Genomic DNA, 24,167 nt, shown 5'->3' with positions numbered 1-24,167 from the left:
CATCACCATCGAAACAACCAACCCACCAAAACACAACTTACTCTACAACAATGGCCCCTCCATTCCCCTCCGCAACCAAGAAGTGGCACTCAACAGGCTACCCCTCCATCTCCCCCGAACGCCCCGAGCTCTCCGCAGCAGGCAAAACAATCGTCATAACAGGCGGCGGAACAGGCATCGGTGCCGAAACAGCCCTCTATTTCGCCAAAGCAGGCGCTGCCCGGATTGCCCTCTTCGGGCGCCGAGAGCAGCCACTCCTCGACACAAAGGCCAGAATCGAAAGCGAGGCTCCCTCTGTCGAAGTATTCACTGCGCCAACGGACGTCTTCAAGAAAGACCAAGTCGACGCCGCATTCGACAGCTTCCTGAGCGCTGGAAACTTCAAAATCGACGTCCTCGTCAGCAACGCCGCCTCAACAGGCCCCTTAGAAGGCGTACAGAACGTCGATCCAGATGCATTTCTGCACACCGTTGATGATAACATTGGTGCCGCGTTGTATGTCGCGCAGGCGTTCCTACGATATGCTGCGCCCAACGCCGTCGTGATAGACGTGAGCAGCAACGCGGCACACCTGAATTTCGGGCCCTATTTCGCCGCGTACTCCATCTACAAGTGGGCGGTTATCCGGCTCTGGGATGCCCTGGGCTTCTCGAATCCCGAGATGAGTGTTTTCCATATCCAACCGGGGGTTGTGGATACGGATATGAATCGGGCTGCGGGTGGAGTGAAGGCGATGAATTATGAGGATCATGGTGAGTTTCTCTCTCTGCGGTTTGCGATTGCGAGTCTCAGCAGGGCTTCTGAACTTGAACTTGAACTTGGACTTGTACTTGTACTAAGCTACCTGGTTATGATTGTCTAGTTTCTCTACCTGCGGGCTTTAACCTCTGGCTCGCAAGCCCCGAGGCCCGGTTCTTGAGGGGCAAATATCTCTATGTAAATTGGGATGTGGATGAGCTCAAGTCCCGCGCGGACAAACTCGAAAAGAGTGCAGAGCTCGGCATTGCTCTTGTTGGATGGCCGTTCGGCGATGCGAATTGGAAGCCGAATGCGAACTTCTAAGCCACCGGTTCTCCGCTTAAGAGTACCTTCGGTCGGTCATGCTATTCAGTATCGCCACTAGAGTCAGTTTCCTGCAGGATACGTGAGCTGATATAGATCATGCTTAGCCTGGAATCATACACATAGTTCTTTTTGTTTTTCTGCCGCTAAATCTATTGTAACCCGCAAAATATGCCGCTAGATTATACTATCTATACACGTTTGACGTACGCTGAACATTGTTGTACTTTTGGTCCCAGAAATGAATATATACGTAGTTTAGCTATCAATATCTGGCGTAACGGATGTGTGTGTAGACATTCCAAAGGCGGGTAGCCCGGTAGAAAATATAAGACCCCAATGTAGACAACAAAAGCATACAAATCTAAAGCTCATCCTTCCTCCACTTCTCAGCCTCCGCCTCCTCCCGGTCCTGATCAATTTCGATCTCATCCCCAAGAATCTGCTCCTGAACCGCAACAACCTCCGCCTTCTCCGCAACCCTTTTCGCCAACCCGGCGATCTCATCATCATACTCCGTCCACTCGGGAACCTGCCGCCTCGCCCTCTCCAGCTTCGGCTCCTTCGTCTGCGGGTTATTGCAGAGATCAATAGTCCTCGCCTGCGTAAGCGACTCATCCGAGCACCAGGTTTCACACCACAGCCATTCCTGCGGGAGACTTTTGATTGGGATATGGTGCTGCATGTGGTTCGGTAGATCCTGGTCGAGATTGCTCAGGCTGTTCTTATCAGCGGAAAGCATCTGGTATTGCCCGCGGAGGCGGTCGCCGGCTGCCAGGGCGCGGAAGCGGTTCAGGTCGACGACGTAAAGTGCTGAGATGTGGTACGGCAGCCCGCGGAGGAAGTTCGCCCAGTAGCCCTGTTTCCAGAAGCGGAAGCCCTCCATATCCTCGCGGGAGTCGCACATCGGGGTGAACCCGTAGGGGGCGCCTTCGAGGTCTAGCTCGACGAGATCGTGCATGTCTGTGCGGACGATCTGGTCTGCGTCGACGAAGATGACTTTGTCGAGGGAGAGGGGGAAGAGCACGTCTAGGAAGAGGATCTTGTAGCCCCAGATCTCGCGCTGTTTTTCCTTCTGTGCGCGCAGCCAGTGTGGCCATTTGTAGGTGACCATTTCGTACTTGAAGCCGTATTCTTCAGCTAGGTGTGGGAGGAAGGACTTGAATGAAGGAGAGAGAAATTGCTCGATGAACCAGAATTTGACGGTCTTGTTGGTGTTGCGCATGACGGAGACCATCATGATGTTGAGCATTCGCTCGTAGAGGTGGCCGCTGGCGACGGAGAAGATGTTGATGTCGGCGTTTGCTTCGGGGGTCGTCTTTGAGCCGACGCCGATGCTGGAGAGGATACCGGAAGCGAAGTTTAGTCCCTTCGATACAAAGTCTTTGGCTGAGCCGGGTTTAGTTCCTGATTCGAGGACGTCTTCATCCTCCTGTCCTTTCTTTCGGGAAAGTCGTGGGAACAGAGTTTTGCCCTGGAATGAGAGTAGAGCAACTTCGTTGCTGTCGTCTCCGGCTTGCGGGGTGTAGCCGAGCTGGCCTAGGCTGTCAAGGCTGAAAATGCTTTCGCTCCGTCCTGGCTTCAGGTTGATGCTGTAAAGTCCTGGTTGTGCCTTGAATTGGAAGTAGCCAAGATTGGCCATGACAATAGTGTCAACAAAATATGGATTCTCTTCGGTTCCAAGAACCAATTGAACACCTCGCGGGGGAGACTTGTTGGTCACATCACGGGAGTGTCCTTCAATCAAAATATGTTCCAACTCGTAAACAGCATCGACATTGGTTCCAGTCTTTACTGAGCTCAGCTTGATGTTGTCAAGATCGTGAAGCGAGTCCTTCGGAGCGACAAGCCATGATGGCGCAACATCCATGCCGAGGGTGAGAAGCGCCTCAACAGGAACTCCAGTGAACGTCGCGGCTGGTCGCAGAACAGACCCGTCATCACCAAAAGAAGGCTCTGACTCTAAGACATAGCGGTAGAAGCGCTTGATAGGGAGCTCCCGATTCTCGTCCTTGGGATTCAAGAAAAGATCGAGTCTGACGCCACCGAGCTTTGACAGCACCTTCAAGATTGGTAACCACCGCTGTGCAATTTCAGATGCCGGATCAATTGAAGCAGAGATGGTGATTGTGGGGTCATCTGAGCTAGAAACAGTGAGAACTGAGCCAGATTCAATCCAATCTTTAAAGAAGCTGACACGCGCATCGGAGGCTGATTCAAAAAGGCCTTCTGGAACATCAGAATCTGCGGATAGGGCGACAAGCGAGGTGAGCCTCGCAAAGGCAAGAGGATCAGAGAGCTTTGAGTTAAGCTTAAGATCGTTCACAGCTTTGGTGACGGGACCAATACGGTTAACGTCTTCGAATAGAAACAACTGGGCCAAATCTTCCGCAGAAACATCCTGGGTGGGCTTGACCACGCGTCCATTAACGATAATACCAGCTTCGCCGGGGGAAAGACCAAATTCTTCAATCAAAGGTTGCAGCTTTGCCCAAGATTCAACCGCTTCCTGTATTTCTTCGTCGGAGGAAGGAATTGTTGTAAGATGAGTCAAAACCTGACTGGGATCGACCTCAACTTTTTTCGTTAGGAAACTGTAGATCACGGATGACACTTCGACATCATCTGAAGACTCCTTAGGGCTGTGAACGAAGAGAATCTCCGTCTTCGACTGTTTCTCACGAGTCCCAAGCGCAGAGGCGAACAACTGCAGTCCCGCATCAGAGTCAAAGTCAGCGACGACAATCATATGAACGCTTTCCCCTGGCTCAACTTCCGCTTCAACGCGAGGGATTTGGCTTAGAAGTTCGTCGGGGATCTTCGTCAGATCCAAGACCTTAACATCCTTGGGGTCTTCGGGCACAATCCACGGTACGCGACGAGCGAAAGCTTGAGAAAGGAAAACACTCGGAAGCCAGGTGTCCACCTCAAACAATCCGTCAACTATACCCTGCTGTACAAGGCGCAGATCCTTATCAACCTTTGAACTCATCTCCTGCGGCCAATTTTCACCGCGGACAATGGGAATGCCGTTGATGAAGACTAAGGGAGAACCAGGTTCAATGCCAAGTCGGCCTTGATAGTTTGTTGTACGGGATGCTGACAGGTCGAGATTGGCATCTTTCAGAACGTCGTCGAACGAAAGAGGTTCCTTTTCGACTCTGGGGGCCCTCTCCTTCGTAGCAGCCAAAAAGCTTACTCTGTCCGGACTCGCCAGCTTGTTGGTTTTCGAAGACTGTCCCGGATTAGTATCATTCTGTAAAAGGATGTCCTAGCAACAGAACATACCTCCTCCAGATAAGCCATAAGGCTGGACAGGCCAAATGTCTCTTGTAGATAATGAGCCACCTTCAGCTGGGCGGCCGAGCTAGGCGAGGAGGCAATAGGAACGAGGCCGAATCTCACTGGGATCTTTCTCTTGACGAACACTTGGATTGTGGTGATAATTAGGTCCACGTCTTCAGTGTTGGTTAAGTCAAGCGGGAAAACAATGTTGTTCAGGTCGCGGCGAACTGGGGGGAGTTGACCAGGGTATGTGCGACGAAGATACTAAAAATGTCAGTAAGGACAAAAGTAGGATGTCTGAACACCTACCGCCGTGAGATCACCAGGCCATTGTTCATATCTCGCATCCTTCTCGAGGTCGTTTAGCCAGATGATGACGTTACCACCCTCAATCTCATCGCGGTAGTCATAACGCTGAGGGGTCTCCTCCGCGAGGGACTCGGCAATAGTCTCATGGGTCAAGAGTTCAACAGCCTCCTTAGCAGAAAGGCCTAGACTGCGGAAACTCTCAATCAATCTGCGCTCACGGCGAAGCTGGTCTACGAGAAAGAAAGCATCAACTTGGCGAGGATCAATCTGAACACCATTGATCCACATGGCATTGGCCCCTGAGGGGAGCATTCCGAGGCGGTTTGCCTTAATTTCACCCAGAAGCTCTGCGCTTGTGTTGTAGGCGGCGACCTTGGAGGAGTACTTTGGAAAGTCTTGAGACAGCTTTACAAGCGTGTCAAGCGGGTCGCTACTATCTGCAACGTAGCTGACTGAGTTCAGCCCTAGTCGAGCAACCTCAGACGATGATAGTGGTCTCAGGTCATCGGGTGCTTCCTCGCTCTCGATAGAGTTGCCAGTCTCCACGCTTGGGTCTCTTTGGTCAGCATCACGGTCATCGATAACGATGTAGTCCGTGCGTTTCAAAGCAAGCTCAACACCATAGCCGGAGACGAAAAGAGGGCGGGAGCTCCAGTGCTGAGGTGGGCGGTACCGTACTCGATATGAGATCTCGCCTTCCTTCACAAGGGCACTCAAAGTCTGGTGGAAATCCCTGAACATCGGGGAAGCCACATCGGCGTACAAGATGGCCGGCGGCAAAGAACTATCTCCCAGAACCCGGTCAAAGGGTAGCTCTCGTTCATCTCTGCAGAACAGCTTTGTCAGTTATCCAGGTAATAGTTCCTAGAGCAGTTGAACTCAACATACAGCTCTCCTTGAACATCCTGTTGCGCTCGCTCCATAGTCGAAGAGCAATATTGCTTCCCATTTGAGTGTACCCAAACAGGGCACGCAGCATCCTGTGCCGCCATGAGCGAGTGCTGTACCGAGGCATTGTAAAACTGGTAGTGGGCGGCAATGCGAGGGCTGGCGGATCGGATCGACAGTGATAGCTTGAACGAGGAGACACTCTCCGGGCTAACAAGATGCCCATCCTCCAAGACCACTTGCAAGAAACGGTCGTATAGCTCTTTATCTGTCACGGCATCGTCGAAAGCCCCGTCGGCTATGCGGTCTAATAGTGGGAAATATGAACTTGGGTTCTCCTCTGCTGCTGTTTCACTGATACCAACGTCAGTATAGGCTCGCTGAGAATGGGAAAAGGGCTTTCTTACAGGAGTTCAATTAGATAAGGCCCTGAGTCGAATGAAGCCTGAAGCGCGACGTTGACCGAGGGGCTTGACACGGCTATCTGAGCGAACAGCGCCGTAATAACCACAAGCGACAGTCGCCACCGGGCAGCCAAGTTGGTGCGAGAGAACATCTTCTCTGCCTCCCTGAGCTCGTCTGCCGCTCTTGCGAAGAAGGGCTTTCAATTGAGGGTCAGTGAAATAAGATTGTATGATGGTGGGCGTTTCCAGGGTGTGGATCGCTTTGTTCAAGCTGCTGGCATCACGGCGAAGGCAGATTAGTTCAACAAACTCGTTCAATGAGACCGGCGAGTTGTAGCTTTTTCCAGCATCAAAGATACCGCTCCGACAATCATACAAGCTGTTGATGATGATTACCTTGCTTCAGGCCACATCTCAACAGACGAGAGCTTCTACGGGCGGCGGAGCGGCCAAAAGTGCCAAACTTCCGCGGCTTCGACAGCACACGTCATTGGCTTGTACGCGGCCTCATACCTAGGTACGGTTCCTAGGCACAATTTGTGGTTCAAATGATGCAGTCTACTCTAGGGCACAGCGGTAGATTGGAATATCTGATAAAGGTTTCATTGCAGAAGAAAAACGCCACGTTAATCGTAACACATACTCCACATAAGTGGAGGAATTTGAAGTACATCATGCTTCAAGCATAGTTTGTTCAGTTTTAGATACACTGTAAATGCGCCATCAATGACACGCCAGAGATTTTCCTCTCAATACACCAACAACCCAAGGAGAGAATCCGTCCGTGGATGCCTGCCCGAGTTCAACGGGGAAACGGCTAGTAGTAACAAGGCAAAGAAAGGCGCTGTGGCCAAGTCCATCCAGGGCTAGAGAGCGAAAAAACAGAGAGCCAACCGTAGGCCAAATGCCGAATTCCAGACTTTTGTTCTTTTAAGCGTCAACTATTGCCAATGTGTGGTCGAGATTTTAATCAAATCGTGATGAGCTTGCGCTCGAATGCTTGGAATGTGCCCAAAGCAAGCGCTTTCGTTTCTGCTCGTCAAGTTCAAAGAATGATTCTTCGCGTGTAGACGCCCTTGAGAGAGCCTCGCGATCGTTCAGGGTGTTGGTGGACTTCATCTTGCGGAGCCCTTTGGCTTTACCGCCGTCACCAAGCTTGCGGAGCTCGCGGGCCAGCCGTTCGAGCGTGGAGCCACCCATCTTGTTTTGTGCCCCTCTTGGGGAGGGTGGCAGCGGTTTTTCAGAAATGTCTTCGGAGCTGTTGTTACTTGCAATGGAAGGAGTAGGGAGTTCGCCCAAAGATCCAAAGCTGATTCCCGAGTCAGCTTTTCGGCCCTTATGTCCGCGAGTTGTGGAGTCGACGCCCTCATCAAAGCTGGCGGGGCTGAGAACCATAGCACACTCATCAATTATTTCGTTGGCAGTCCGCAGGTACTTGTCTAGCGCATCTCGAACGAGGGGCCAACCAGTGCTTTCTCCCTCGGGTGCGCCCTGCGCAATGACTTGGTTGAGGATCTGCTTGCCGTTGGTTTCAATTGCGGAGATATACCGGAAGAACCCGTCACGCTGACGTTTCAGAATCTCCGGAGTAAGTTGTGAAGTGGGGGAAGATGTGGAATCGGTAACGGGGGGGAAAAGAGTGTTGAGCATGGCAATACAGTTCGCTTTGTTCATTGGCTCCATGAGCATTTCGTTGAGCAAGGTCTTTTGGAAGTCGTTAGCATGAACCAAAGACAATAATTAGAGGTGGTCTTACCCATCGGCGGAGGCCAATGTAGATTTGAGTGTACAAAGCTTCGACTTTGGCAGTCTTGTCCTTGATCGACCCAATCCACATCGTGACTCCCGGATATTTTCTTGCAAACTCAGCACTCTGCCTGGAATTACCCGATTGCAGGCCCAGCCTTTGCACTGCCGCAGCAACTTCCTTCTTACGGCGAGTTTCAAGGTCTCTGAGGTAGTCCAGCCCAGTCAAAGCCTGGGGAAAGTCGACGTCTTCCAGCTGAGGAGCAAAACAACGACGCAAAAAAGATGTTACGAAACTTGGTGGCAAAGAGCATGGCTGAGAGGGTAACCGGGATATTTGTTGAGACAATTGTGCTCTAAGGTCCTCAGCAGCCGAGGACTTTGGTGAAGAAGGTCTGCGGGCAAACGCGGTCTCGGGAAGCTGAGTCCCGGATGCTGGTTGTCTTGTAGGGTTGCAGTTTAGTGCATACATTGTTCGAAGGGGAATCTCGTAAGTTCCTGGATAGCGGAGCATATGATCGAAGATCCAAGTGAGCGCGGAGCCATCAGGGGCATCCAGCCTTTCTTCTGAATGCGCCATGTTTGTGATGAAGGAATGTTATTTCGACGTTGGGGCAATTATAGTCAATAGGAGAAAATCCGCTAGATGGAAAAATGCAACAAGGTCTTCTCCAGAAGACACTGGTTTCAAGGCGATACGGTATAAAAGAGGATGTCTCGGTGGATCAAGCGAGTTGGGGAGAGGTCAACAGGGTGGTGTGTACGACGTGATTGGAGTGCAGAACAATCAAAGGGACGGGGACCTGTTCGCAGAGACGGCTGGCTTCAAATGTGTGTAACATGTCCCTCCATAGCACGAATCCTGCACCTCGAGAACGGTCGCGCCAATGGCAGCGGTCAAGCAAAGGGACGAGCGACCAGCCAACGCGGCAGGGAGAGAAGGGGTGTATCCCTTTGGTTTTTCTTGGGCGTAGGGGACAAACGTTGCGGCGATGGGTGGGATCGAGTTTTTTGGGTCCGGGATCGGTCCGTTTGGGGGTGTACCTCGGGTATGGAAGGTTGTCAACAGCTTTTGCACGTCAACGTCAAAGAAAGCCCAAGCTTGGTCGAATTTGGCTTTCTTTGTCTCGAGTTGAGGCGCTGGATAGCTAGGCTGAATTGGAACTTGAAGTGCCGGAGAATAACAGCCGGAACAAAAAAGCAGTGGATGACGAAAGGATTGACAGGTCCAAAGAGCGGATTGACGTGTGGATAATCGAGTCACACAGCTGATTGAGCTCGCCGGATGCCAAAGAACGAACAATCAAGCGGGTTTACTGTCAAAGCAAAGCAAACAGACGAAGGCGAGTAATTGGTGTCACTGGGACAAAAAAAGAAGCAGAAGCTCGTTGTTTGTAGGGTGAGCAGTCAAAGATCGAAGAGGGTTGAGAGTTGAGGCTCAAAAGAAAGATCGAGGTAAACAAAGAAGGGAGAGGAGGGAGGGAGAGAGGGAGAGAGGGGACGGTGAGACGACGAAAAGAGAAGCAAAGAAAGAGAAAAGGTGAGGCAATCAATGGATGGGCAATGGATGGATTAATATCGAGTCAAAGCAAGAGTGGAGGAGTCGTCATCTCGAACGTTCTGAATTAATGCATTTCGCCCTCTAAATTAAGACATCTCCAGTGGGCAGATTTTTACTGCATGAGGGATAAGCAGAAGCAGAGTGACAGAGGATTCTGGACCTTGCTGCAGGATGCTAGTGTATCTTCTTCCTCTTCTCACTGGCACGGTCGACGCGGGAGGATCAACTCGGCTGGGTCCCGGAGCTCTGGATTGAATGGATTCTCTCTCCTGGTGGAGCACCAGCACTGCCTCCCATTTTTCTCCCACGCGCCATTATTTACGAATTACGACTGTTTATTCTCGGTGAATCTCCTCCTCACTGGGCCATGTTGCCCCTCACTGGACATGGATTCAGGCGCTAGCCCCAACGATCTTACTAGCATTGAACAGGAAAGGATCGTGTGCCTATCACAACGCGCGACCGATAATTGGGGTTTTGGGACGGCACAACGGGCTGGCCAGGCTGGATTTTGAGTCCATGCTCCAACTTCCCCGACTTCCTCTGTGCCCGTGATGCTGCCGCTTGAGACGATGGCGAACATCCTCAATCTTTCGCCTTGCCATCATCCTGCAATCTTGAATAGCTTTACCCCTCCTTTGTTGCTGGCGACGAATTCTATATGTCGAATCTGGGCAGATAGAAGATCATATCATTTGTGCCCATTGTTTTAAGACATGCGCAATGCCGTAATAGGCCAGGGGCTTTCATGCATCTTGTCGAGATTTACCCACACCATAAACGAAGGATAGAATTCTATCCAGCTGTCCTTGTCGCCTTCGGACCAGTAGTGGGTCGCACTGAGAGAACAAAACCACAACCTCAAGTCGATGCGATGAAGTTCCTCTTCATCAGCCCGCCGACTGATCATGCGATCGTGGTCTCGATGCCCTTTTGAGAAAATGGTATCGAATGTCGATCCTTTATCTCGACTGTTCAAAACAAGTTCTTGCTTCTATTCATCGAAACCAGATTCTGGCATTTACCAGTTCTCCCACCAATTGTCTCAGAAGCCTTCTCAAAACGCAGATTTTGGTGCCTTGCAAAAGTACGCCTCCGAACTCCAACTGCTCTTGAGGCGTACTGCACGGTAAATCTCAGTGGCTAGAGGAGAGCTGAAGCCCACGCTAGTCACCGTTGATCGCCTTGACAAGTTAACCTTCGGACTTGAAACGGCTAGACGAATAGAGTTTAGATTCATCCAAGCTGCCGGAGAGACCGCGGAAACCCGCGCCCTAAACGGCGAACTCCTGGGAGAAGTGAAAACAAATAACCGCTCTTTGACGACCCCAGCAATTCCATGGAAATGATGATGGACCGACGACTAGACAGATAACGGTCATAACCGAGCAATTGGTTGGGCTCATTGTCTGGAGCCCCCATTCCAGGTTTTCGACCGGCCCCCAGACGATCACTATCTTACCGAGATTGTGACACCCGCAGACAGGGCCCAGATCCATTCAGCGCCAGATGGTCGGAATCGCAATGTACGTCATGCTGCTGCATCTGATCTGAGCATGACCATGTACTTATGTAGGTAAGTTCGGACGCGTATGTTTTGGATGCTTTACAAAGTACGGAATACTCCGGAGTATGCCTCTCCATCGGCCCGATACTTGACACAACGATGCTCTCACGTACCTATCGGGATAGCAAGTCAATAGAACCCGGGTTTGACTTTCGGGGACTCTATAGACTGGGCAGGGTCTTTGATTGGCGCTTGGTTACATATCCTACGAACTTACTCGAACCATGCAAGCACCCTTCACAATCTGACGTCTTGGAAGCTGATCCCCCAGATCTGTGTCAAGTTCTATCGAGTGAGAGCACGACACATGGATACATCTGCGAAATCTACGCGCCAAATATCCGATTTACCGGCAAGCAGGCAGGAGAACCTGTAGTAGCAATCGTACATCGACCTGATGTCTCAGGCGAGCACCATGGTCAGATTTTACTTCACATCAAACACAGGCCTCCTTGTCAACATGATCCCTCCCATCGATGCACATAGTCAACACTCTTTAATAAGATCAACAAAAGGTCTAGTTAACCATCCTTTCATCAAGCCACCAATTTCTTCTACCATGGAACAGCCCTCGCCTCCGCTTGAGAATTCCCCGCAAAGCCCCCAGCCCAACAAAGCGCGTAAGACATTCCACCAAGTCTCTCCGTTGGTTGCATGCACATGGCATAATCTCGGCATGCTTTGACCTCTCTCCCTTGCAGTTTGCGGCTCGACCGCAGACAAGGCTGAACTGTAACTTGCTTCAGCGTCGACTAGCCTCCATCTCAAATGCGAAGGTCAGCTAAAACCAACACTCCCTCTCTCAGAAATACGACGAATCGATCGCTCTACATAATCTCTTGCATGGGCTCCCCGGAAAGGGTTTGGGATGCAAAACCCAGTCTGTGCTTACATTTGCTCCACACTTGTGCACTCCTAATTATATATAATCTCAAATCCATGACCTCCGGTATAATATGTCACATCGGATACTACCCACCAACAACAGAAGCCCAGCCTACAGACGTGAAACATGCTCTGAAGGTCCCCTGAGCATCTAAGCACCCACGCCAATCGGCACAGGCCCCCTGGGCCCAATGCTCCCCCCAATATTCGCCTGATGCATTGACCTTGGACCCATGCTAATAGGGTAATCCACCGCCGAATGGAACATCCCATAATTATCCCAAATCACCATGTCACCTTCTTCAATAGGCGCAAGGAGAATATGCTCTGGCTTGAGAATCCGGGATTGTATACCGAGGATGAATTTGCGGATCTCCGCAACATCTTCCACGATTTGGGGCTTCTCGGCGAGAGAGGAGCGCAGGAAGAGCCTTCGTGCGCAGATACCGTGCACTTGGAAGGCTTTCTCACCTGTCAGAGGATTAAGCCAGACCATGGGATACTGCTCGTTTCATCAGCCTAGCCTTTGAACAAATGTGATGGACATATCCGACACACACAAGAAGGAGACTCGACTTACCGTCTTAACACTCCCCTCATCAAACTCCCCCAACTCCTCCATACTCAACCTCTCCCCAACCCCCTCCGCAAGTCCCAGCCCATTACTACTCCCCTTACACCCCTCAATCCACTTATACGGATACGGCGCATACTCAACCCAGCTATGGTCAACAACTGCTTTTTCCTCAGCTGAGAGAAGGCCATAAAGCTGACTCGTGCTAAAGAACGCCGTCCGTCCCGGCGGACTCTTCATACTCAGCCCACTCCCATCCGCCCACTCAATCGTGACATCCGGCCCCTTTGGAAGTTTGATGCAGCGCAGTGTAGTAAACCACGCGGGGTCCTTCCCGTACAGCGGTGCATCGATGTGCCAGCGATGGAACCGAGTGATACCCTCCTCAAAGGCAGAGAGAGGTGGAGGCGTAGCGTGGAAGTCGTTGCTGAGCCCATGCTCGATGTGGTGGTTTTTGATCCCATAGTGGTCTGCGCCTTGAGGGCCTTTGCCGATTAAGCGGACGTTTGGGGCACTGGGGATGCCGAATACTTCGCGGCCTCTCTATAATAAGCAGTTTGGTTAGATAGACATACAAGCCAAGCTAAAGGTTTAAGACGACGGTTGGCCGAGTGTAAGGGAATGGTGGGAAGGACGTACAGAGAGAATCCCCCCCTTAGCACGAATCGTAGCAAGGTTCCCGTGACTATGTCCATCCGTAGCGTTTGGGTCAAGCTGCTTGACCAACTCCCATTGCTTGATGGGTTCGAGATTCGCCTGGTTCTTAACGATTATGACTTTGTGGCGCCAGATGGAGGCTTTGAGGCGGTCGACATCTTCGTCTGAATGGTGTTGTTAGCGAACACTCTACCCCGGGACTAGGTAAGATGGTGGGAGCAAAAAGCGCAGAACCCACGAGATATATCATTTAAATCGATTCCTGTAACTGTCGCTCCGAACTAGAGTCCCTGATTAGTGTTTTTTGGAGTCGATGAAAAAATGAGTACGCAACGCACATTAAATTTCTCCTCTGCCTTCCGCTCCAACGGCGTGACAGTGAATGTCGAGTTCTCGTTTATCATCTCGATACCCATGATGCACTAGTTTCCGGGGTTGTAGCTTCTAACTTCAGATTCCAGGTCAGTCTGTTTGACTTGACTGATGACATCGAGTCCATTTCTACTCGCTGTTCCCACTTCTCCAACAGGTAGATCGGTCGTCCCCGGCCGCTGCTTATCGCTTCCCCGCACTAGGTGCTTAGGGTAGAGATTACTTGCAGCCGGAGTTATCGCGCAGCTAGCTAGTTTGTGGAGGGAGGTAGGTAGGGAGGTATCTTATCGGTGATAACATGGATGTGCATGCTCGGCCGAAGAGTCGGCCGCGCTGGTCCGGTGTAATTCTGGATACACTTCACTTAGTCCAAGAGATTCCCATCTCGTACCTTTGGGCAGAATGGGGTACAATGCATTTGATAGACTACACCACTGAGCTTTCAGCGGTCGGAGTGGGACCAGACAATTCAAGGATTGAGCGTGGGATATGGAGATGAATTCTGTGGGAATCATCGAGTTGCAAGTGCTAGTCTCTCGTCTATCGGTATCACTATACGGGAGTGTTCTAGTCATAATGAGTTACGAGCATCATGCTTCAGACAAAAGTCACCATATGAATCATTGTAGTAATAGTAATAGGTATGTATAGAGGGTTTATAGACACCTAACCTAAGCCCCCGCCACCCGTTCAAAAAACCCCCCCAAAACCCTCGCACACCCCTCCAAATCCTGTAGTATAAACTGATGCCCAACACCCTTCAGAACCTCCACCCAGGCATTCTCCCCTATTGCCTCCTGAACACCCACTGAGCGCTCAGGCGGCGAAATCACATCCCCGCCTCCAGCTATCAACATCGTCGGCGCAGTAATCACACTATAGTCCGGGTCAAGATGGTTTAGATCCGCCACAGCCTCGCAGGCCTTCGCGTATCCCTCAACATCGCATTTCAAAACAGCGTCCCGGACCGCGTCCCGCAGTTTGGGGTCTATGGCACCTGTCATGGGGAAATTGGAAACAGATGCCGTTTCCGCCGCGGCGTGGATTCCCTCTGTGCGTGTTTTGGCGGCGAGGGAGAGCATCCGTTCTCGCGCAGCGGGAATGTGGGCTATGGACCGGCCTGTTCCGAGGAGGACGAGGCCGGCTATTGTATCGGGGCGTTTGGCTGCGTATTGGGTGGCGATTATGCCACCGAGGCTGTGGCCGATGAGGATTATAGACTGGGACTTGTTTGATGTGTTCTGGAGGGAAAACACGAGGGATTCAAGGTCATTCACGTAACGATGTATGGAGAGGGTTGTGTCTGGGGTGGAGAGGGGTGTTTTTCCGAAGCCCTCGAGGTCTATTGAGATGAGTCGATAGTGCTCTGGGTGTAGGTGAGGGAGGAGAGGCGTGAATGTTTCTGTTGAGCCGCCGAGGCCGTGGAGGAGGAGGATTGGGGGCCCTGTTGGGTTGCCGGACTGGGTGTAATGGGCGGTCGTCCCGTTTGGAGTTGTGTGGTAGTGAGATGTAAAGGCCATGGTTATGGGTGAACATGCGTTGTCTTCCAGTCAATCTAGAGAAGAAGATGGTGTGATTATTTGAGGCTCAGACACAGTTGGAGGTACTCACTGATGGTATCCCGTCCGAGTCCGTCGGCCTTGCTCGGCCGGTACCTCGCAAACTAGGCGATAGCACGTCTATCTAACTAGCGGGTCCATTTTGTAATTGACCTCTTGTTTAGAGACATTAGGTATGTATCTCTGTAGTTGAGACTTTATCCTGAGCGGCTACTCCGGGGGCGGGGAGTAACCCTAGACGGTTGGAGTGTGGGTGCGCGGTTGTGAGGAGGGTAGATGAGCCATCGGGAAAAAGACAATTGAACCAAGCTCAAGGGTGTCCGCCATTATCCATGGTCAGGTAGGAGAAGAGTGAAGCCGGACACGTTTCCAGCATTCGAATCTGTGTTGCGTGGGGCCGACAAGCACCCAAGCTTATGGATGGGACAAAGAATGCAACCAGTGCACAGCTGCTTGCAGCTCGAAGGTTACTGTCTCTAGTCTGTAACCTTACAAATCAGGCCTTTGAGTCTTCTAGTCTATTTGTGTGCTTGCTGCAAGTTCAAAAGGGTCCAATGCCGGAGCTTCGAGGTTGCTACTCATGTCCTACAGGAATTGATACTGCACAATGGAATCAATCAAACCACTACATCACGACCAGTATCACTGGCAGCTCCTATAAATCCGGGTAAGTGCCGTCCGAGCGAATCTAATCACCACGGCCGATGCGATATCCGTAGTAGCCTGCGAACGAACGCTTGTTTATATCGTCGGCCGACGCCCGGACGAAGCCCGCGCCACCAACCCGACGCCCCGGATGGCGATCAGGGATTCAGCAATGATAAAATAGCATCCATTCTTGACTTCCAATGCATGCCTAGAAACAAGAGTACCGGACCCAGAAACAACAATGGTCTTCGCCGTCTCAGCAACCGAAACGCTCGTCGAAGCCCCGACAGTCCTCACCATCCGCGAGACCTACAGCCCACCCTCAGCAACCGAAAGCAATGGCCGGATCGTTCCTATGCAGCATGCACCCGAAAGTAAAGTGGACTTTGGCGCTGAGGTCTACGGCATTGATCTGAATGATTTCACTTCTGCGGACTTTGACTTGATCTCCGATGCGCTGCATAGGCATAAACTGCTTGTTTTTAAGGAACAGCCGGGCATGTTGAGGCCGCAACAGCAGTATCGGTTAACTGCTTGGTAACCTCCCACCATTTGAGTGCTGGCATTCGATCACTAGCTAACGATTATGACAGCTTCGACCCCGAGGAGAAGACAGGCGGCTTCGCTCATGGCGCCGACCCAGTCCTTTTGACGACCGAGAAGGGCGTAACCATCTACGGCCTGCCTAATCGACCAGCCCTCAACGAGCAACCGCAGGTGCATATCCTAGGCCGCGGGGAGCTCCCCGAGAATTACTTCGACTTTCCTCCCGGGTTTGCGATCAAAGGAATCGATCATGTTAATTTCCATATTCCGCCGCATCTCCCGCAAGAAGAGCGTGATAAAGGTGCTTCCCGCTTCTATCAGTGGCATTGGGACGGCTCGCTATATGATATCCCGCCTCCACGAGTGGGATGTTTACTTGCTGTGCGGACGCCGAAAGGACCTGATGTTACGGTGCATTGGGGCGATGGAACTGGGCGGACGATGGAGATTGCGCCGGGAGCCACGGCGATGGTTGCTGGGTCAAGAGCTCTAGAGCTTCTGGATGACCAAATGCGACAGATCGTGCTGCATAGTCGGATTGAGTATGCACCGCATGCGTTTCAGTGGATGTCTACGGCGAGGAGTGCACAGCTTGGTCATATTCTCGAGACAGAAGAGAGAGAAATGCCGCTCGATCAGTTGCGGCCCTGGAGCAAAGATAAAATCTGCGCCTATCCGATGGTGTGGACAAACCCCGTGACGGGACAAAAGTCGCTGCAGGTTCATGGTCAGGGTGCCTTCAAGCTGTACCTGAAGGATAAGCCCGATGGAGAAGAAATGCTTGTGACTGATTTGAAGGAGGTTAGGGAATTTATGCATAAGTACGGCTTTTCCCTTTCTGGAGGAGCACATACTAATATCTTCTTAGGGTTATGAGTCCCGTGCTTTCTCCTGAGAATATCTATGCGCATCCTCACCAAGAGGGAGACGTGATCCTCTGGTACAATCGTGCACTGTGGCACAGCATCGTGAGTTTTCTCAATCTTCAGTCTCCAATAGAAACTCATCCTCGCAAATAGACCGAGTTCCCAGAATCCTATGGGCCCCGGATTATGCACCAGTGCAATATTGCCGCATCGGATCATCCTTCAGGTTAACTTTGACATAGACTCTAATTTCATCCAGCTGCATGGAACTCCATGCCTATCTGATTCCAAGTAGAATTAACTGTATCGACCGCAATTCTGTGCAAGGAACAATATATTTTCCAGGGAGTCATGCATATCAAATCGTGACTGCGGTCCGAGATAAGTCTCAAATGGATTGGCTGCGTGTTCGTCGTGCTCCTCTAGATCTGTAAAAGACGTGACAGGCATGTTGGGCCTATGGTCCAACCCGCCACTTCCTATAGGTTGTGGTGGATTGTCTGGTTCTGGAAGGGTCTGACCAGAGGCTTCCTGTGCACATACGGCCCGGACCAATTTGCGAATATCGAGAGCGTATTGCCGTTCGTTTGAAGGAAGTGTTCGATCGAACGCATCAGACGACCTACGGCTCTGCTCGACTTCTTTCAAAAGGCGTAGAATTGTTACTCCACGTTTTGCAATCATACTCGTCTGACTACGCTGTAAGATTGTAACCGTATCCTGGATGAGATCACGTTGCCCTTCATGTTGGCTATCGGAGGGTGAGCGGAAGAGGAGATCTAAGCAAAGTATTATCTGGAAAGGTCATCAGTGAGAACTAAACAGATAGGTTGGGTTTCTCACACTAGCTGCCACTGCGAAGGCATGGTATATCCATAGGATAGGCCCGTCCTCTTCCGCGACCAGCTTACACTCGCGAATGATCGTTTTGGATGCAGCAATGCATGTTTTTCGGGTAAAGGAGAATGCCGGATTGGTGAAACTTGGCCAGAGAAATTTCCGGTGAATCATGATGATTTTGTGCGCTGAACTGATTGTCAAGCAGTGTCTAGCCCACGGAACATAGCATGGCCAAGACGGATCTAATGGCGCGTTCTTGAGCCAGAACGGCACCTGTTTGCTTGCTAATGTGCGCATCTGAGTGTCATATTGCAGAACATATTCGTACTTGGTATACAAGGTCTTTGATTGTGTTAGGTCGTCTTGCAGCCGCGGCATAAGGCGTGCGATCTGATAGAGCAGTCGATGATAGCTCATGCTCGTTGGTATTTCATCAGGTAATGGTATCATCTCCCCATCCCTGCAATTGCTCGGCAATGGAGTGGTGAAACAGAGAGGATGAATCAGGTAGCTTTCCGAAAATGGGATCGAGAACCAATCCTGAATACAGAGCTCCGACCAGACGCGCCTCCCAATCTCTTTCCGCACTATGATTTGAGAGCTGTTTAGCGTCTCAGGTCCTATCATATGTAAGCCCAAGCTCTGGGCTATTCTTACAGCAGCTGCCAGCATGACGGAGTGACTATTGGAGTGACCCAGCATATGAGCACTTATCGTCATCGTCCCGATGCACTCAACGGCATAGATGGAATGATTTGAGTCGTAGTCTGCCAGCTTCAGGCAAACTAGAGCAGCCTTAAACCATCGTCGAGCAATAGTGTCGCGCTCCTGCTGGAGGAATCCCCAAGACTGCGCTATAGCTGGTGGAGCGCAGGTCATGCTTCCTGCCATAACTGCGAATAGTAATGCAACCCATTGCAGATCAACATTTGCGGCAACTATGTTGCCCTTATGCTGGTCGGAGAATTCAACAACCTCTTTTCTGAAGGTGAGTGAATGGAATGAGACGTGATACCATAGCAAGCACTTGCAGTGGTAGTTCACAATTTGCTCCAGACTCACCGGCTCAGGAAGGAGCAATTGCAGAACTGGAAGAGAGGAGGACTCATCGGTGAGCCGCAAGTGAGGACTCTCGTTATGGCCTAAATTCTGGCCCATAGCTACATCCCCTGGAGATTCTTCCGGCCCAGAATCTGAGGGCGGCTGGGAGCCATCATATGCTGGGACCTTGCGTCGCCCCCATGCGAGGAACTCCAGGATTGTGGCCGCATCTTCGACTTCCGCGGAGTCTTTACTTGGGCAATAGCTAGCTGGTGGTGTATCGGCCTCCGCCACCACGGGCTCCGGCAGTACAGCTGGTGGACCAGGCGATGGTGGTAAAGGTACTGATGAACTTTGTCTCACTGCTCTGAGTGTCGCTTGCAGCTCCTGGATGCAAGTATTGAGGTTGTCCTCTAGAACACCTGCCCTTGGCGCGCCAATCCCTTGTGATGCTGGAATTGGAGCCGCATGAGAATTGGAAGTTTGCTGCGGAACACGATAACACGCATGCCCTCTATTTGCTGTCAGCAACCACTGCCTATCTTCATAGATTAGAGTGCTTCACCTTCGTGAGCAATTCCGACACGGGATGACCTTATCACACTTTATCTTCTTGCGCGTACACTCTGCGCAGGCCAGTCTCCTTCGTTGGATAGAGGCGTTCATTCTTCGGATGCGGGGTTCGTTCGAAAGTGCGTGACCGAGGTGTCGGGCGAGGGACGGACTGTATATCAATCCTGCCGGCACTTGTTATCAGCTCGGCCGATGCTTCGGGCGATCAGCGGATTGGTCATAGCTCCTTGCTGATAGGAGGAAAGCCCCAGGGATTGTTAGCTTGACTGCAAGATAGCGATAGAGAGTCGCCAGTAGGAGCCAGCTGATATGCCTCAAGTCGCACAAAATAGTCGGTTAAGACAGGGGCAAATGTCGCGGACGACAATCGATCATCCCATCTCTTTGACTGATGAAGATGAATCTCCTCCGCCGCCGAAATTGGGCTTTGCCCAAACAACCCAGCAGCATCGCACCTGAGCATGTTTGGAGTAACGCTGGTAAGTGGGGAAGGCTCTGTTTGACTTGGACCAAGCACTGACTGGTTGCATCAGACCAGGACCCAGTTCCCCCAGAAAAATGGACCTGGACAGGATGGACCTTTACACAGTATTGGCTTTCTGATCTTGTCACCATCTCCACCTGGTCCGCTGCCAGTTCAGCGTTTGCCAGCGGGTTGTCGGCGACAGACACCATACTTCTGACGCTGGTCGCCGCGTTCTGCAATGCGATCCCCACAGGTAGGCGAAATGTTTCTGATCAATTAGTTGCAATACCTCTAATGATTGCAAAGTCCTCAACGGCGCCGTCGGTGCAGACTTGCACATCCCATTTCCAGTCGCTATTCGTGCCAGCTATGGTACATATTTCGGGTACTTTTGTGTCGCATCGCGAGCAATCTTGGCGCTCTTCTGGTTTGGTGTTCAGAGCTCATATGGCGGAAGATGCGTGACTCCAGTAAGAAGCCTCTGTCAACACAAGTCGGTAGGCACTCTGACCAGATACCAGATGATTGCAGCAATCTGGCCCAGCTACACCAACCTTCCGAACCATCTTCCAGCTTCTGCGGCAATAACAACTCAAGGAATGATCTCTTATGTAGTTTATCATGCCGTGCAAACGCCCTTCTTGTTTATTCCCACTCATCGGCTCCATTATATGTTCATCTTCAAATCAACCCTAGTGCCTCCGATGGCATTGGCGATGGTCATCTGGATCAGCGTCAGGGCCGGTGGAGGAACCGACCTTTTCAATAAACCACCCACCGTTCATGGCTCCGAGCGAGCGTGGTTGTGGCTCACCAATATGACGTCGATTACCGGCGGTTTTTCGACCCTGGCAGTGAACATTTCAGACTTTTCTCGATTTAGCAAGAGGCCCGGCAGTCATGTTTGGCAGCTCCCAATGATTCCATTCTTCAAGGTCATCACGGGTCTATTTGGTATAATCGCAGCGAGCGCATCGCAGAATGTATATGGGTCAATACTTTGGAGCCCGCTTGACATTATCGATCAGTGGCACGGAAGCCCGGGAGCGCGAGCAGCAGCATTCTTCTGCTCTGCTCTTTGGTTGCTTGCGACAATCTGCAACAACATATCAGCCAACTCCATCTCATTCTCCAATGGTAAGTGATCGATACTTCCAAGCAAACCTCACGATCTGACTGCGTAGATTTGACAACCATGTTCCCCAAATGGATGAATATCAAGCGTGGTATGATCGTTTGCATGCTGCTCGGCGGATGGGCACTTTGTCCTTGGATCATCATCCAGAATGGCAAAACTTTCCTCAGCTTTATGGGAGCGTATGCGATCTTTATGGCCCCGATTGCCGGTATACTCTTCGCCGATTATTGGATCGTGAAGCGACGGAAGTACGATGTCCCGGCGTTGTATGATCCTCGCGGTATCTATTACTATCGGGTATGTTCCACCATTTCATTTTTTCGCAGACTGTTCCGTTGCTAAGAGGATACAGCTAGGGACCAATTGGCGAGCGCTTGTTTGCAATGTCGTTGTAATAGTGCCCTTGCTCCCCGGGCTTGCCAATGCCGTAACCCCTAACAATGTCTCCATCAACACTGGTCTGCAGCACCTGTACTCGATCAACTATCTGTACGGATTCTTCCTCTCAACAAGCATGTATCTCTTCTTCAACTACTTCTGGCCGAATCGACAGACTCTCATTCCAGCTGTGGTTCCTGGAGTGGTTGTTGATCAGTTGGAAGGTCTCGGTTCTGACATCGAGGGTTCAGCTCCGGACTTCAAGCAAGCTGCACATTCTGACAAGGCAATCAAGGGCAATAGTTCAGAATAAGCGGCGGGGTGTCTTAATGCATGGATGCTAGGATAATAACCAATCAGTACAACATCTTCTTCCAGTATTGTGTGGCTTTTGGCACTAGGATATCTGTTTCGTCGGACAGGAGTCTAGGTCAGGTTCGCGGCATTCGTTTACTCCGATGCCCTTTGCACAAATGATGTCAAAGCTGGCTGAGTTGGGAATTCGAATGCCAGCGTATTCGGGAGGTTTGCGTATCCGGACTACGGCTGGCTGGTGTTGTCGATGTTGTTTGGTGGAAGGCAACCGACTAATTCATGCACCTTTGATTAGCACCGTAACTTGAGCCAAAGAAGTCTAAGGGCTGACCACTTGCCTGTTGGATTCTTTGACAGCATTGATTGGAGGGAGATGGTGAGATGAGTTGAGATAGACGGCGGTCAAAAGAAAGCACCACCTCATGGATCCAATGTAACGCTCGCCTTTCTTTGACTTTGCTCTCAACTAAACCTTCCTTCCCTTCTTTCCTTGGCTGGAATTTGAACACAACCGAGTCCATTAAGCTACTGACCATGTCTCAATGCAACGTTCTCCTCTTTCGAGGCCATTTATTTGGCTTGCAGTGTCGCCCTCTTGCCTGCGGCATCTCCAGTGCATCCATCACCTATCTAAAAGCCTCTTCTTCTCGCGAACATGATCTCTCCAAACGGGAGGGTCCTTCTCATTGCCGGTAATGTCTCGCTTACAGGACTACTGTATGGGCTGGACACAGGTTCGCTCCCCAAGTAGAGGTCTTGCTATACCCTACTAAACTGATATTGTCAACAGGCTCAATCGGTGTTATAACTCAAATGGACCAGTTTGACCAATCCATAGGCCATCTTACTTCCACGCAACAAGGAATCTACGTTGCTTCCATACTGCTATCTTCTTCAGTTTCCTCCTTGATGAGCGGCCATGTCTTCGATCGCATCTCAAGAACATACGGCATTCTTCTGGGAGGTATCATCTCGCTGATCGGGACGATTATATCCGCCTGTTCTCCCAATTTTGCCAGTCTTATCGTCGCACGATTGGTTACCGGAATTGGAATTGGCCAGGCAGTCTCGGTCACTACTGTGTACCTCGTGGAGATTGCGCCAGTGACTATCCGTGGCGTCGCGGCTTGTTTCCTACAAACCTATGTAGTATTCGGCATCATGACCGGGTACTTTGTTGCTTTCGGCTCTTCGAATATCAGCGGGAGTATGGCTTGGAGGGTACCGTTCATAATTCAGGCTGCTGTTGCCGTGGCTCTTTGCGTCGGGATGTTTTTCGTGCCTTTCTCCCCTCGGTGGCTTGCACAGGTCGGGCGGATCGAGGACGCAAGGCAATCTCTTTGCCAAATACGACTTTCGACTGCTGTGGATGCAGAGCTAGATGAGATCAGGCAGAGCCTTGATCCTGAGAAGCCGCACGAGACTGCCAGCATAAAGGAGATTTTCAGCCGCAAATACAGGAGCCGGACAGCGCTTGGCGTCTTCCTGATGTCGTTCCAGCAACTGACCGGGGTATGGTTTTCCAAATCTTTCCCTAAAGTGTCTACCTCTGACCAACTTCCGGTATAGATTGACGTCGTATTATACTACGCCCCAATCCTCTTTGAACAAGCCGGCTTCACCTCCCAGAGATCCTCGTTCCTCTCGTCCGGGGTGACAGGTATCGTGATGCTTATATGCACAATTCCCGCCCAGATCTGGGTTGATCGCTGGGGCCGAAGAAAACCCTTGATATTTGGAGGCGCGGCCATGGCATTGTGCTTCATCGTTATCGGATCACTATACGCGAGGTACGGCCGTACTGAAAACAACGAAGTGATGCTCGCCTCCAACTCCGCGCAATGGGTAGTTATCGTCCTCATTTACATCTTCGTGGCAAACTTCTCTTGGTCTTGGGCTGTGGCAAGTTCAGACACTCGGTACATGCAAGTACTTCCAGCCTCTGACTTCGCTATTCCTTAGGTGGGCAAAATATATGCTTCGGAGATCATCCCAACCAGACTCCGTGCAAAGGTCTGCGCCGTTGAGCTCGTTGCAAACTGGATCGTCAACTTCCTGGTCACTTTCACCGCACCCTTATTCTTGCGTGCCTCCCCAAGTGAACCATACTACCTCTACGGATTCTCAACCGTTATCGCGGTGATAGTATGCGTCCTTATGCCAGAGACAAAGGGCCACAGCCTAGAACATATTGAGAAGCTCTTCGAAAGGACAGAATCCAGAGAGACACAACTGTTGCAGGGCTGATATGCCTGGCACCACTCTCCTAGGGGCACCTGTATTGAGATTGATTTTTCTACCTCTGAGAATTCTCCTAGGGTACAAACTTTCGCCCGTAGTACTATCGCATTACAACGAAGCCTGAGTCCCATTTATGCAAATACTTTCGAAGTAGAAAAGGAGAAATCTACCGAAAAGTAGAGAGCAGTACCTAACCTATCGTCTGATCTGCGTACACATGTCAGTACAGGTCTTGCCGGGCAATC

General features: G+C 51.1%; 9 protein-coding genes across 9 annotated transcripts; 4 read left to right on the top strand and 5 right to left on the bottom strand.

Moving 5' to 3' along the window:
• Positions 1–50: 50 nt before the first annotated feature.
• On the top strand, positions 51–1,063 carry BJY04DRAFT_218549 (SDR family NAD(P)-dependent oxidoreductase; the record flags this gene model as incomplete). Its single annotated transcript, XM_073716339.1, has 2 exons — positions 51–753; positions 864–1,063. 2 exons carry the CDS (start codon positions 51–53, stop codon positions 1,061–1,063), a joined length of 903 nt encoding a protein of 300 aa, XP_073570844.1.
• A 364-nt stretch (positions 1,064–1,427) lies between these two features.
• On the bottom strand, positions 1,428–6,101 carry BJY04DRAFT_218548 (putative UDP-glucose:glycoprotein glucosyltransferase; the record flags this gene model as incomplete). Its single annotated transcript, XM_073716338.1, has 5 exons — positions 1,428–4,298; positions 4,352–4,612; positions 4,658–5,483; positions 5,546–5,899; positions 5,953–6,101. 5 exons carry the CDS (start codon positions 6,099–6,101, stop codon positions 1,428–1,430), a joined length of 4,461 nt encoding a protein of 1,486 aa, XP_073570843.1.
• Positions 6,102–6,776: 675 nt separating this feature from the next.
• BJY04DRAFT_64156 (uncharacterized protein) lies at positions 6,777–8,405 on the bottom strand. Its single transcript, XM_073720793.1, has 2 exons — positions 7,706–8,405; positions 6,777–7,653 (listed from the first exon to the last, which is right to left on the bottom strand). The coding sequence occupies exons 1-2, from the start codon at positions 8,273–8,275 to the stop codon at positions 6,916–6,918; spliced, it is 1,308 nt and encodes a 435-aa protein (XP_073570842.1). The 5' UTR covers positions 8,276–8,405; the 3' UTR covers positions 6,777–6,915.
• A 3,454-nt stretch (positions 8,406–11,859) lies between these two features.
• On the bottom strand, positions 11,860–13,355 carry BJY04DRAFT_218546 (TauD/TfdA dioxygenase family protein; the record flags this gene model as incomplete). Its single annotated transcript, XM_073716337.1, has 5 exons — positions 11,860–12,210; positions 12,289–12,825; positions 12,922–13,103; positions 13,178–13,220; positions 13,278–13,355. 5 exons carry the CDS (start codon positions 13,353–13,355, stop codon positions 11,860–11,862), a joined length of 1,191 nt encoding a protein of 396 aa, XP_073570841.1.
• Positions 13,356–13,924: 569 nt separating this feature from the next.
• BJY04DRAFT_189741 (alpha/beta fold hydrolase) lies at positions 13,925–14,884 on the bottom strand. The gene has a single exon (XM_073711420.1). The coding sequence runs from the start codon at positions 14,829–14,831 to the stop codon at positions 13,983–13,985; it is 849 nt and encodes a 282-aa protein (XP_073570840.1). The 5' UTR covers positions 14,832–14,884; the 3' UTR covers positions 13,925–13,982.
• An 875-nt stretch (positions 14,885–15,759) lies between these two features.
• BJY04DRAFT_218544 (TauD/TfdA dioxygenase family protein) lies at positions 15,760–17,161 on the top strand (the record flags this gene model as incomplete). Its single annotated transcript, XM_073716336.1, has 4 exons — positions 15,760–16,055; positions 16,112–16,885; positions 16,933–17,032; positions 17,084–17,161. The coding sequence occupies 4 exons, from the start codon at positions 15,760–15,762 to the stop codon at positions 17,159–17,161; spliced, it is 1,248 nt and encodes a 415-aa protein (XP_073570839.1).
• A 66-nt stretch (positions 17,162–17,227) lies between these two features.
• BJY04DRAFT_218543 (Zn(II)2Cys6 transcription factor) lies at positions 17,228–19,477 on the bottom strand (the record flags this gene model as incomplete). The annotated part of the gene is made up of 3 exons (XM_073716335.1): positions 17,228–17,725; positions 17,774–19,325; positions 19,377–19,477. 3 exons carry the CDS (start codon positions 19,475–19,477, stop codon positions 17,228–17,230), a joined length of 2,151 nt encoding a protein of 716 aa, XP_073570838.1.
• A 300-nt stretch (positions 19,478–19,777) lies between these two features.
• BJY04DRAFT_189738 (nucleobase cation symporter-1 family protein) lies at positions 19,778–21,953 on the top strand. The gene is made up of 6 exons (XM_073711419.1): positions 19,778–19,863; positions 19,918–20,103; positions 20,157–20,320; positions 20,372–20,946; positions 21,003–21,285; positions 21,341–21,953. Exons 1-6 carry the CDS (start codon positions 19,782–19,784, stop codon positions 21,677–21,679), a joined length of 1,629 nt encoding a protein of 542 aa, XP_073570837.1. The 5' UTR covers positions 19,778–19,781; the 3' UTR covers positions 21,680–21,953.
• A 383-nt stretch (positions 21,954–22,336) lies between these two features.
• Positions 22,337–23,928, top strand: BJY04DRAFT_227956 (sugar porter family MFS transporter; the record flags this gene model as incomplete). The annotated part of the gene is made up of 4 exons (XM_073718734.1): positions 22,337–22,415; positions 22,472–23,193; positions 23,251–23,583; positions 23,644–23,928. 4 exons carry the CDS (start codon positions 22,337–22,339, stop codon positions 23,926–23,928), a joined length of 1,419 nt encoding a protein of 472 aa, XP_073570836.1.
• Between the last annotated feature and the right edge of the window lie 239 nt (positions 23,929–24,167).

This window comes from Aspergillus karnatakaensis (genome assembly GCF_047715665.1).
Source record: "Aspergillus karnatakaensis strain CBS 102800 unplaced genomic scaffold BJY04scaffold_26, whole genome shotgun sequence".
Taxonomy (NCBI): Eukaryota; Fungi; Ascomycota; class Eurotiomycetes; order Eurotiales; family Aspergillaceae; genus Aspergillus; species Aspergillus karnatakaensis.
Note: the sequence above shows the minus strand (reverse complement) of the source record. Positions and strands in the feature narration are given on the sequence as shown.

Coding starts and splice junctions, on each gene's coding strand:
- BJY04DRAFT_189741 (XM_073711420.1), bottom strand. CDS start 14,831: ATGGCCTTTACATCTCACTACCACACAACTCCAAACGGGACGACCGCC.
- BJY04DRAFT_189738 (XM_073711419.1), top strand. CDS start 19,782: ATGAATCTCCTCCGCCGCCGAAATTGGGCTTTGCCCAAACAACCCAGC. Junction 20,104..20,156: donor CTGCAATGCGATCCCCACAG/GTAGGCGAAATG, acceptor ATGATTGCAAAG/TCCTCAACGGCGCCGTCGGT. Junction 20,947..21,002: donor CTTTGGTTGCTTGCGACAAT/CTGCAACAACAT, acceptor AGTGATCGATAC/TTCCAAGCAAACCTCACGAT.
- BJY04DRAFT_64156 (XM_073720793.1), bottom strand. CDS start 8,275: ATGGCGCATTCAGAAGAAAGGCTGGATGCCCCTGATGGCTCCGCGCTC. Junction 7,654..7,705: donor ACATTGGCCTCCGCCGATGG/GTAAGACCACCT, acceptor GACTTCCAAAAG/ACCTTGCTCAACGAAATGCT.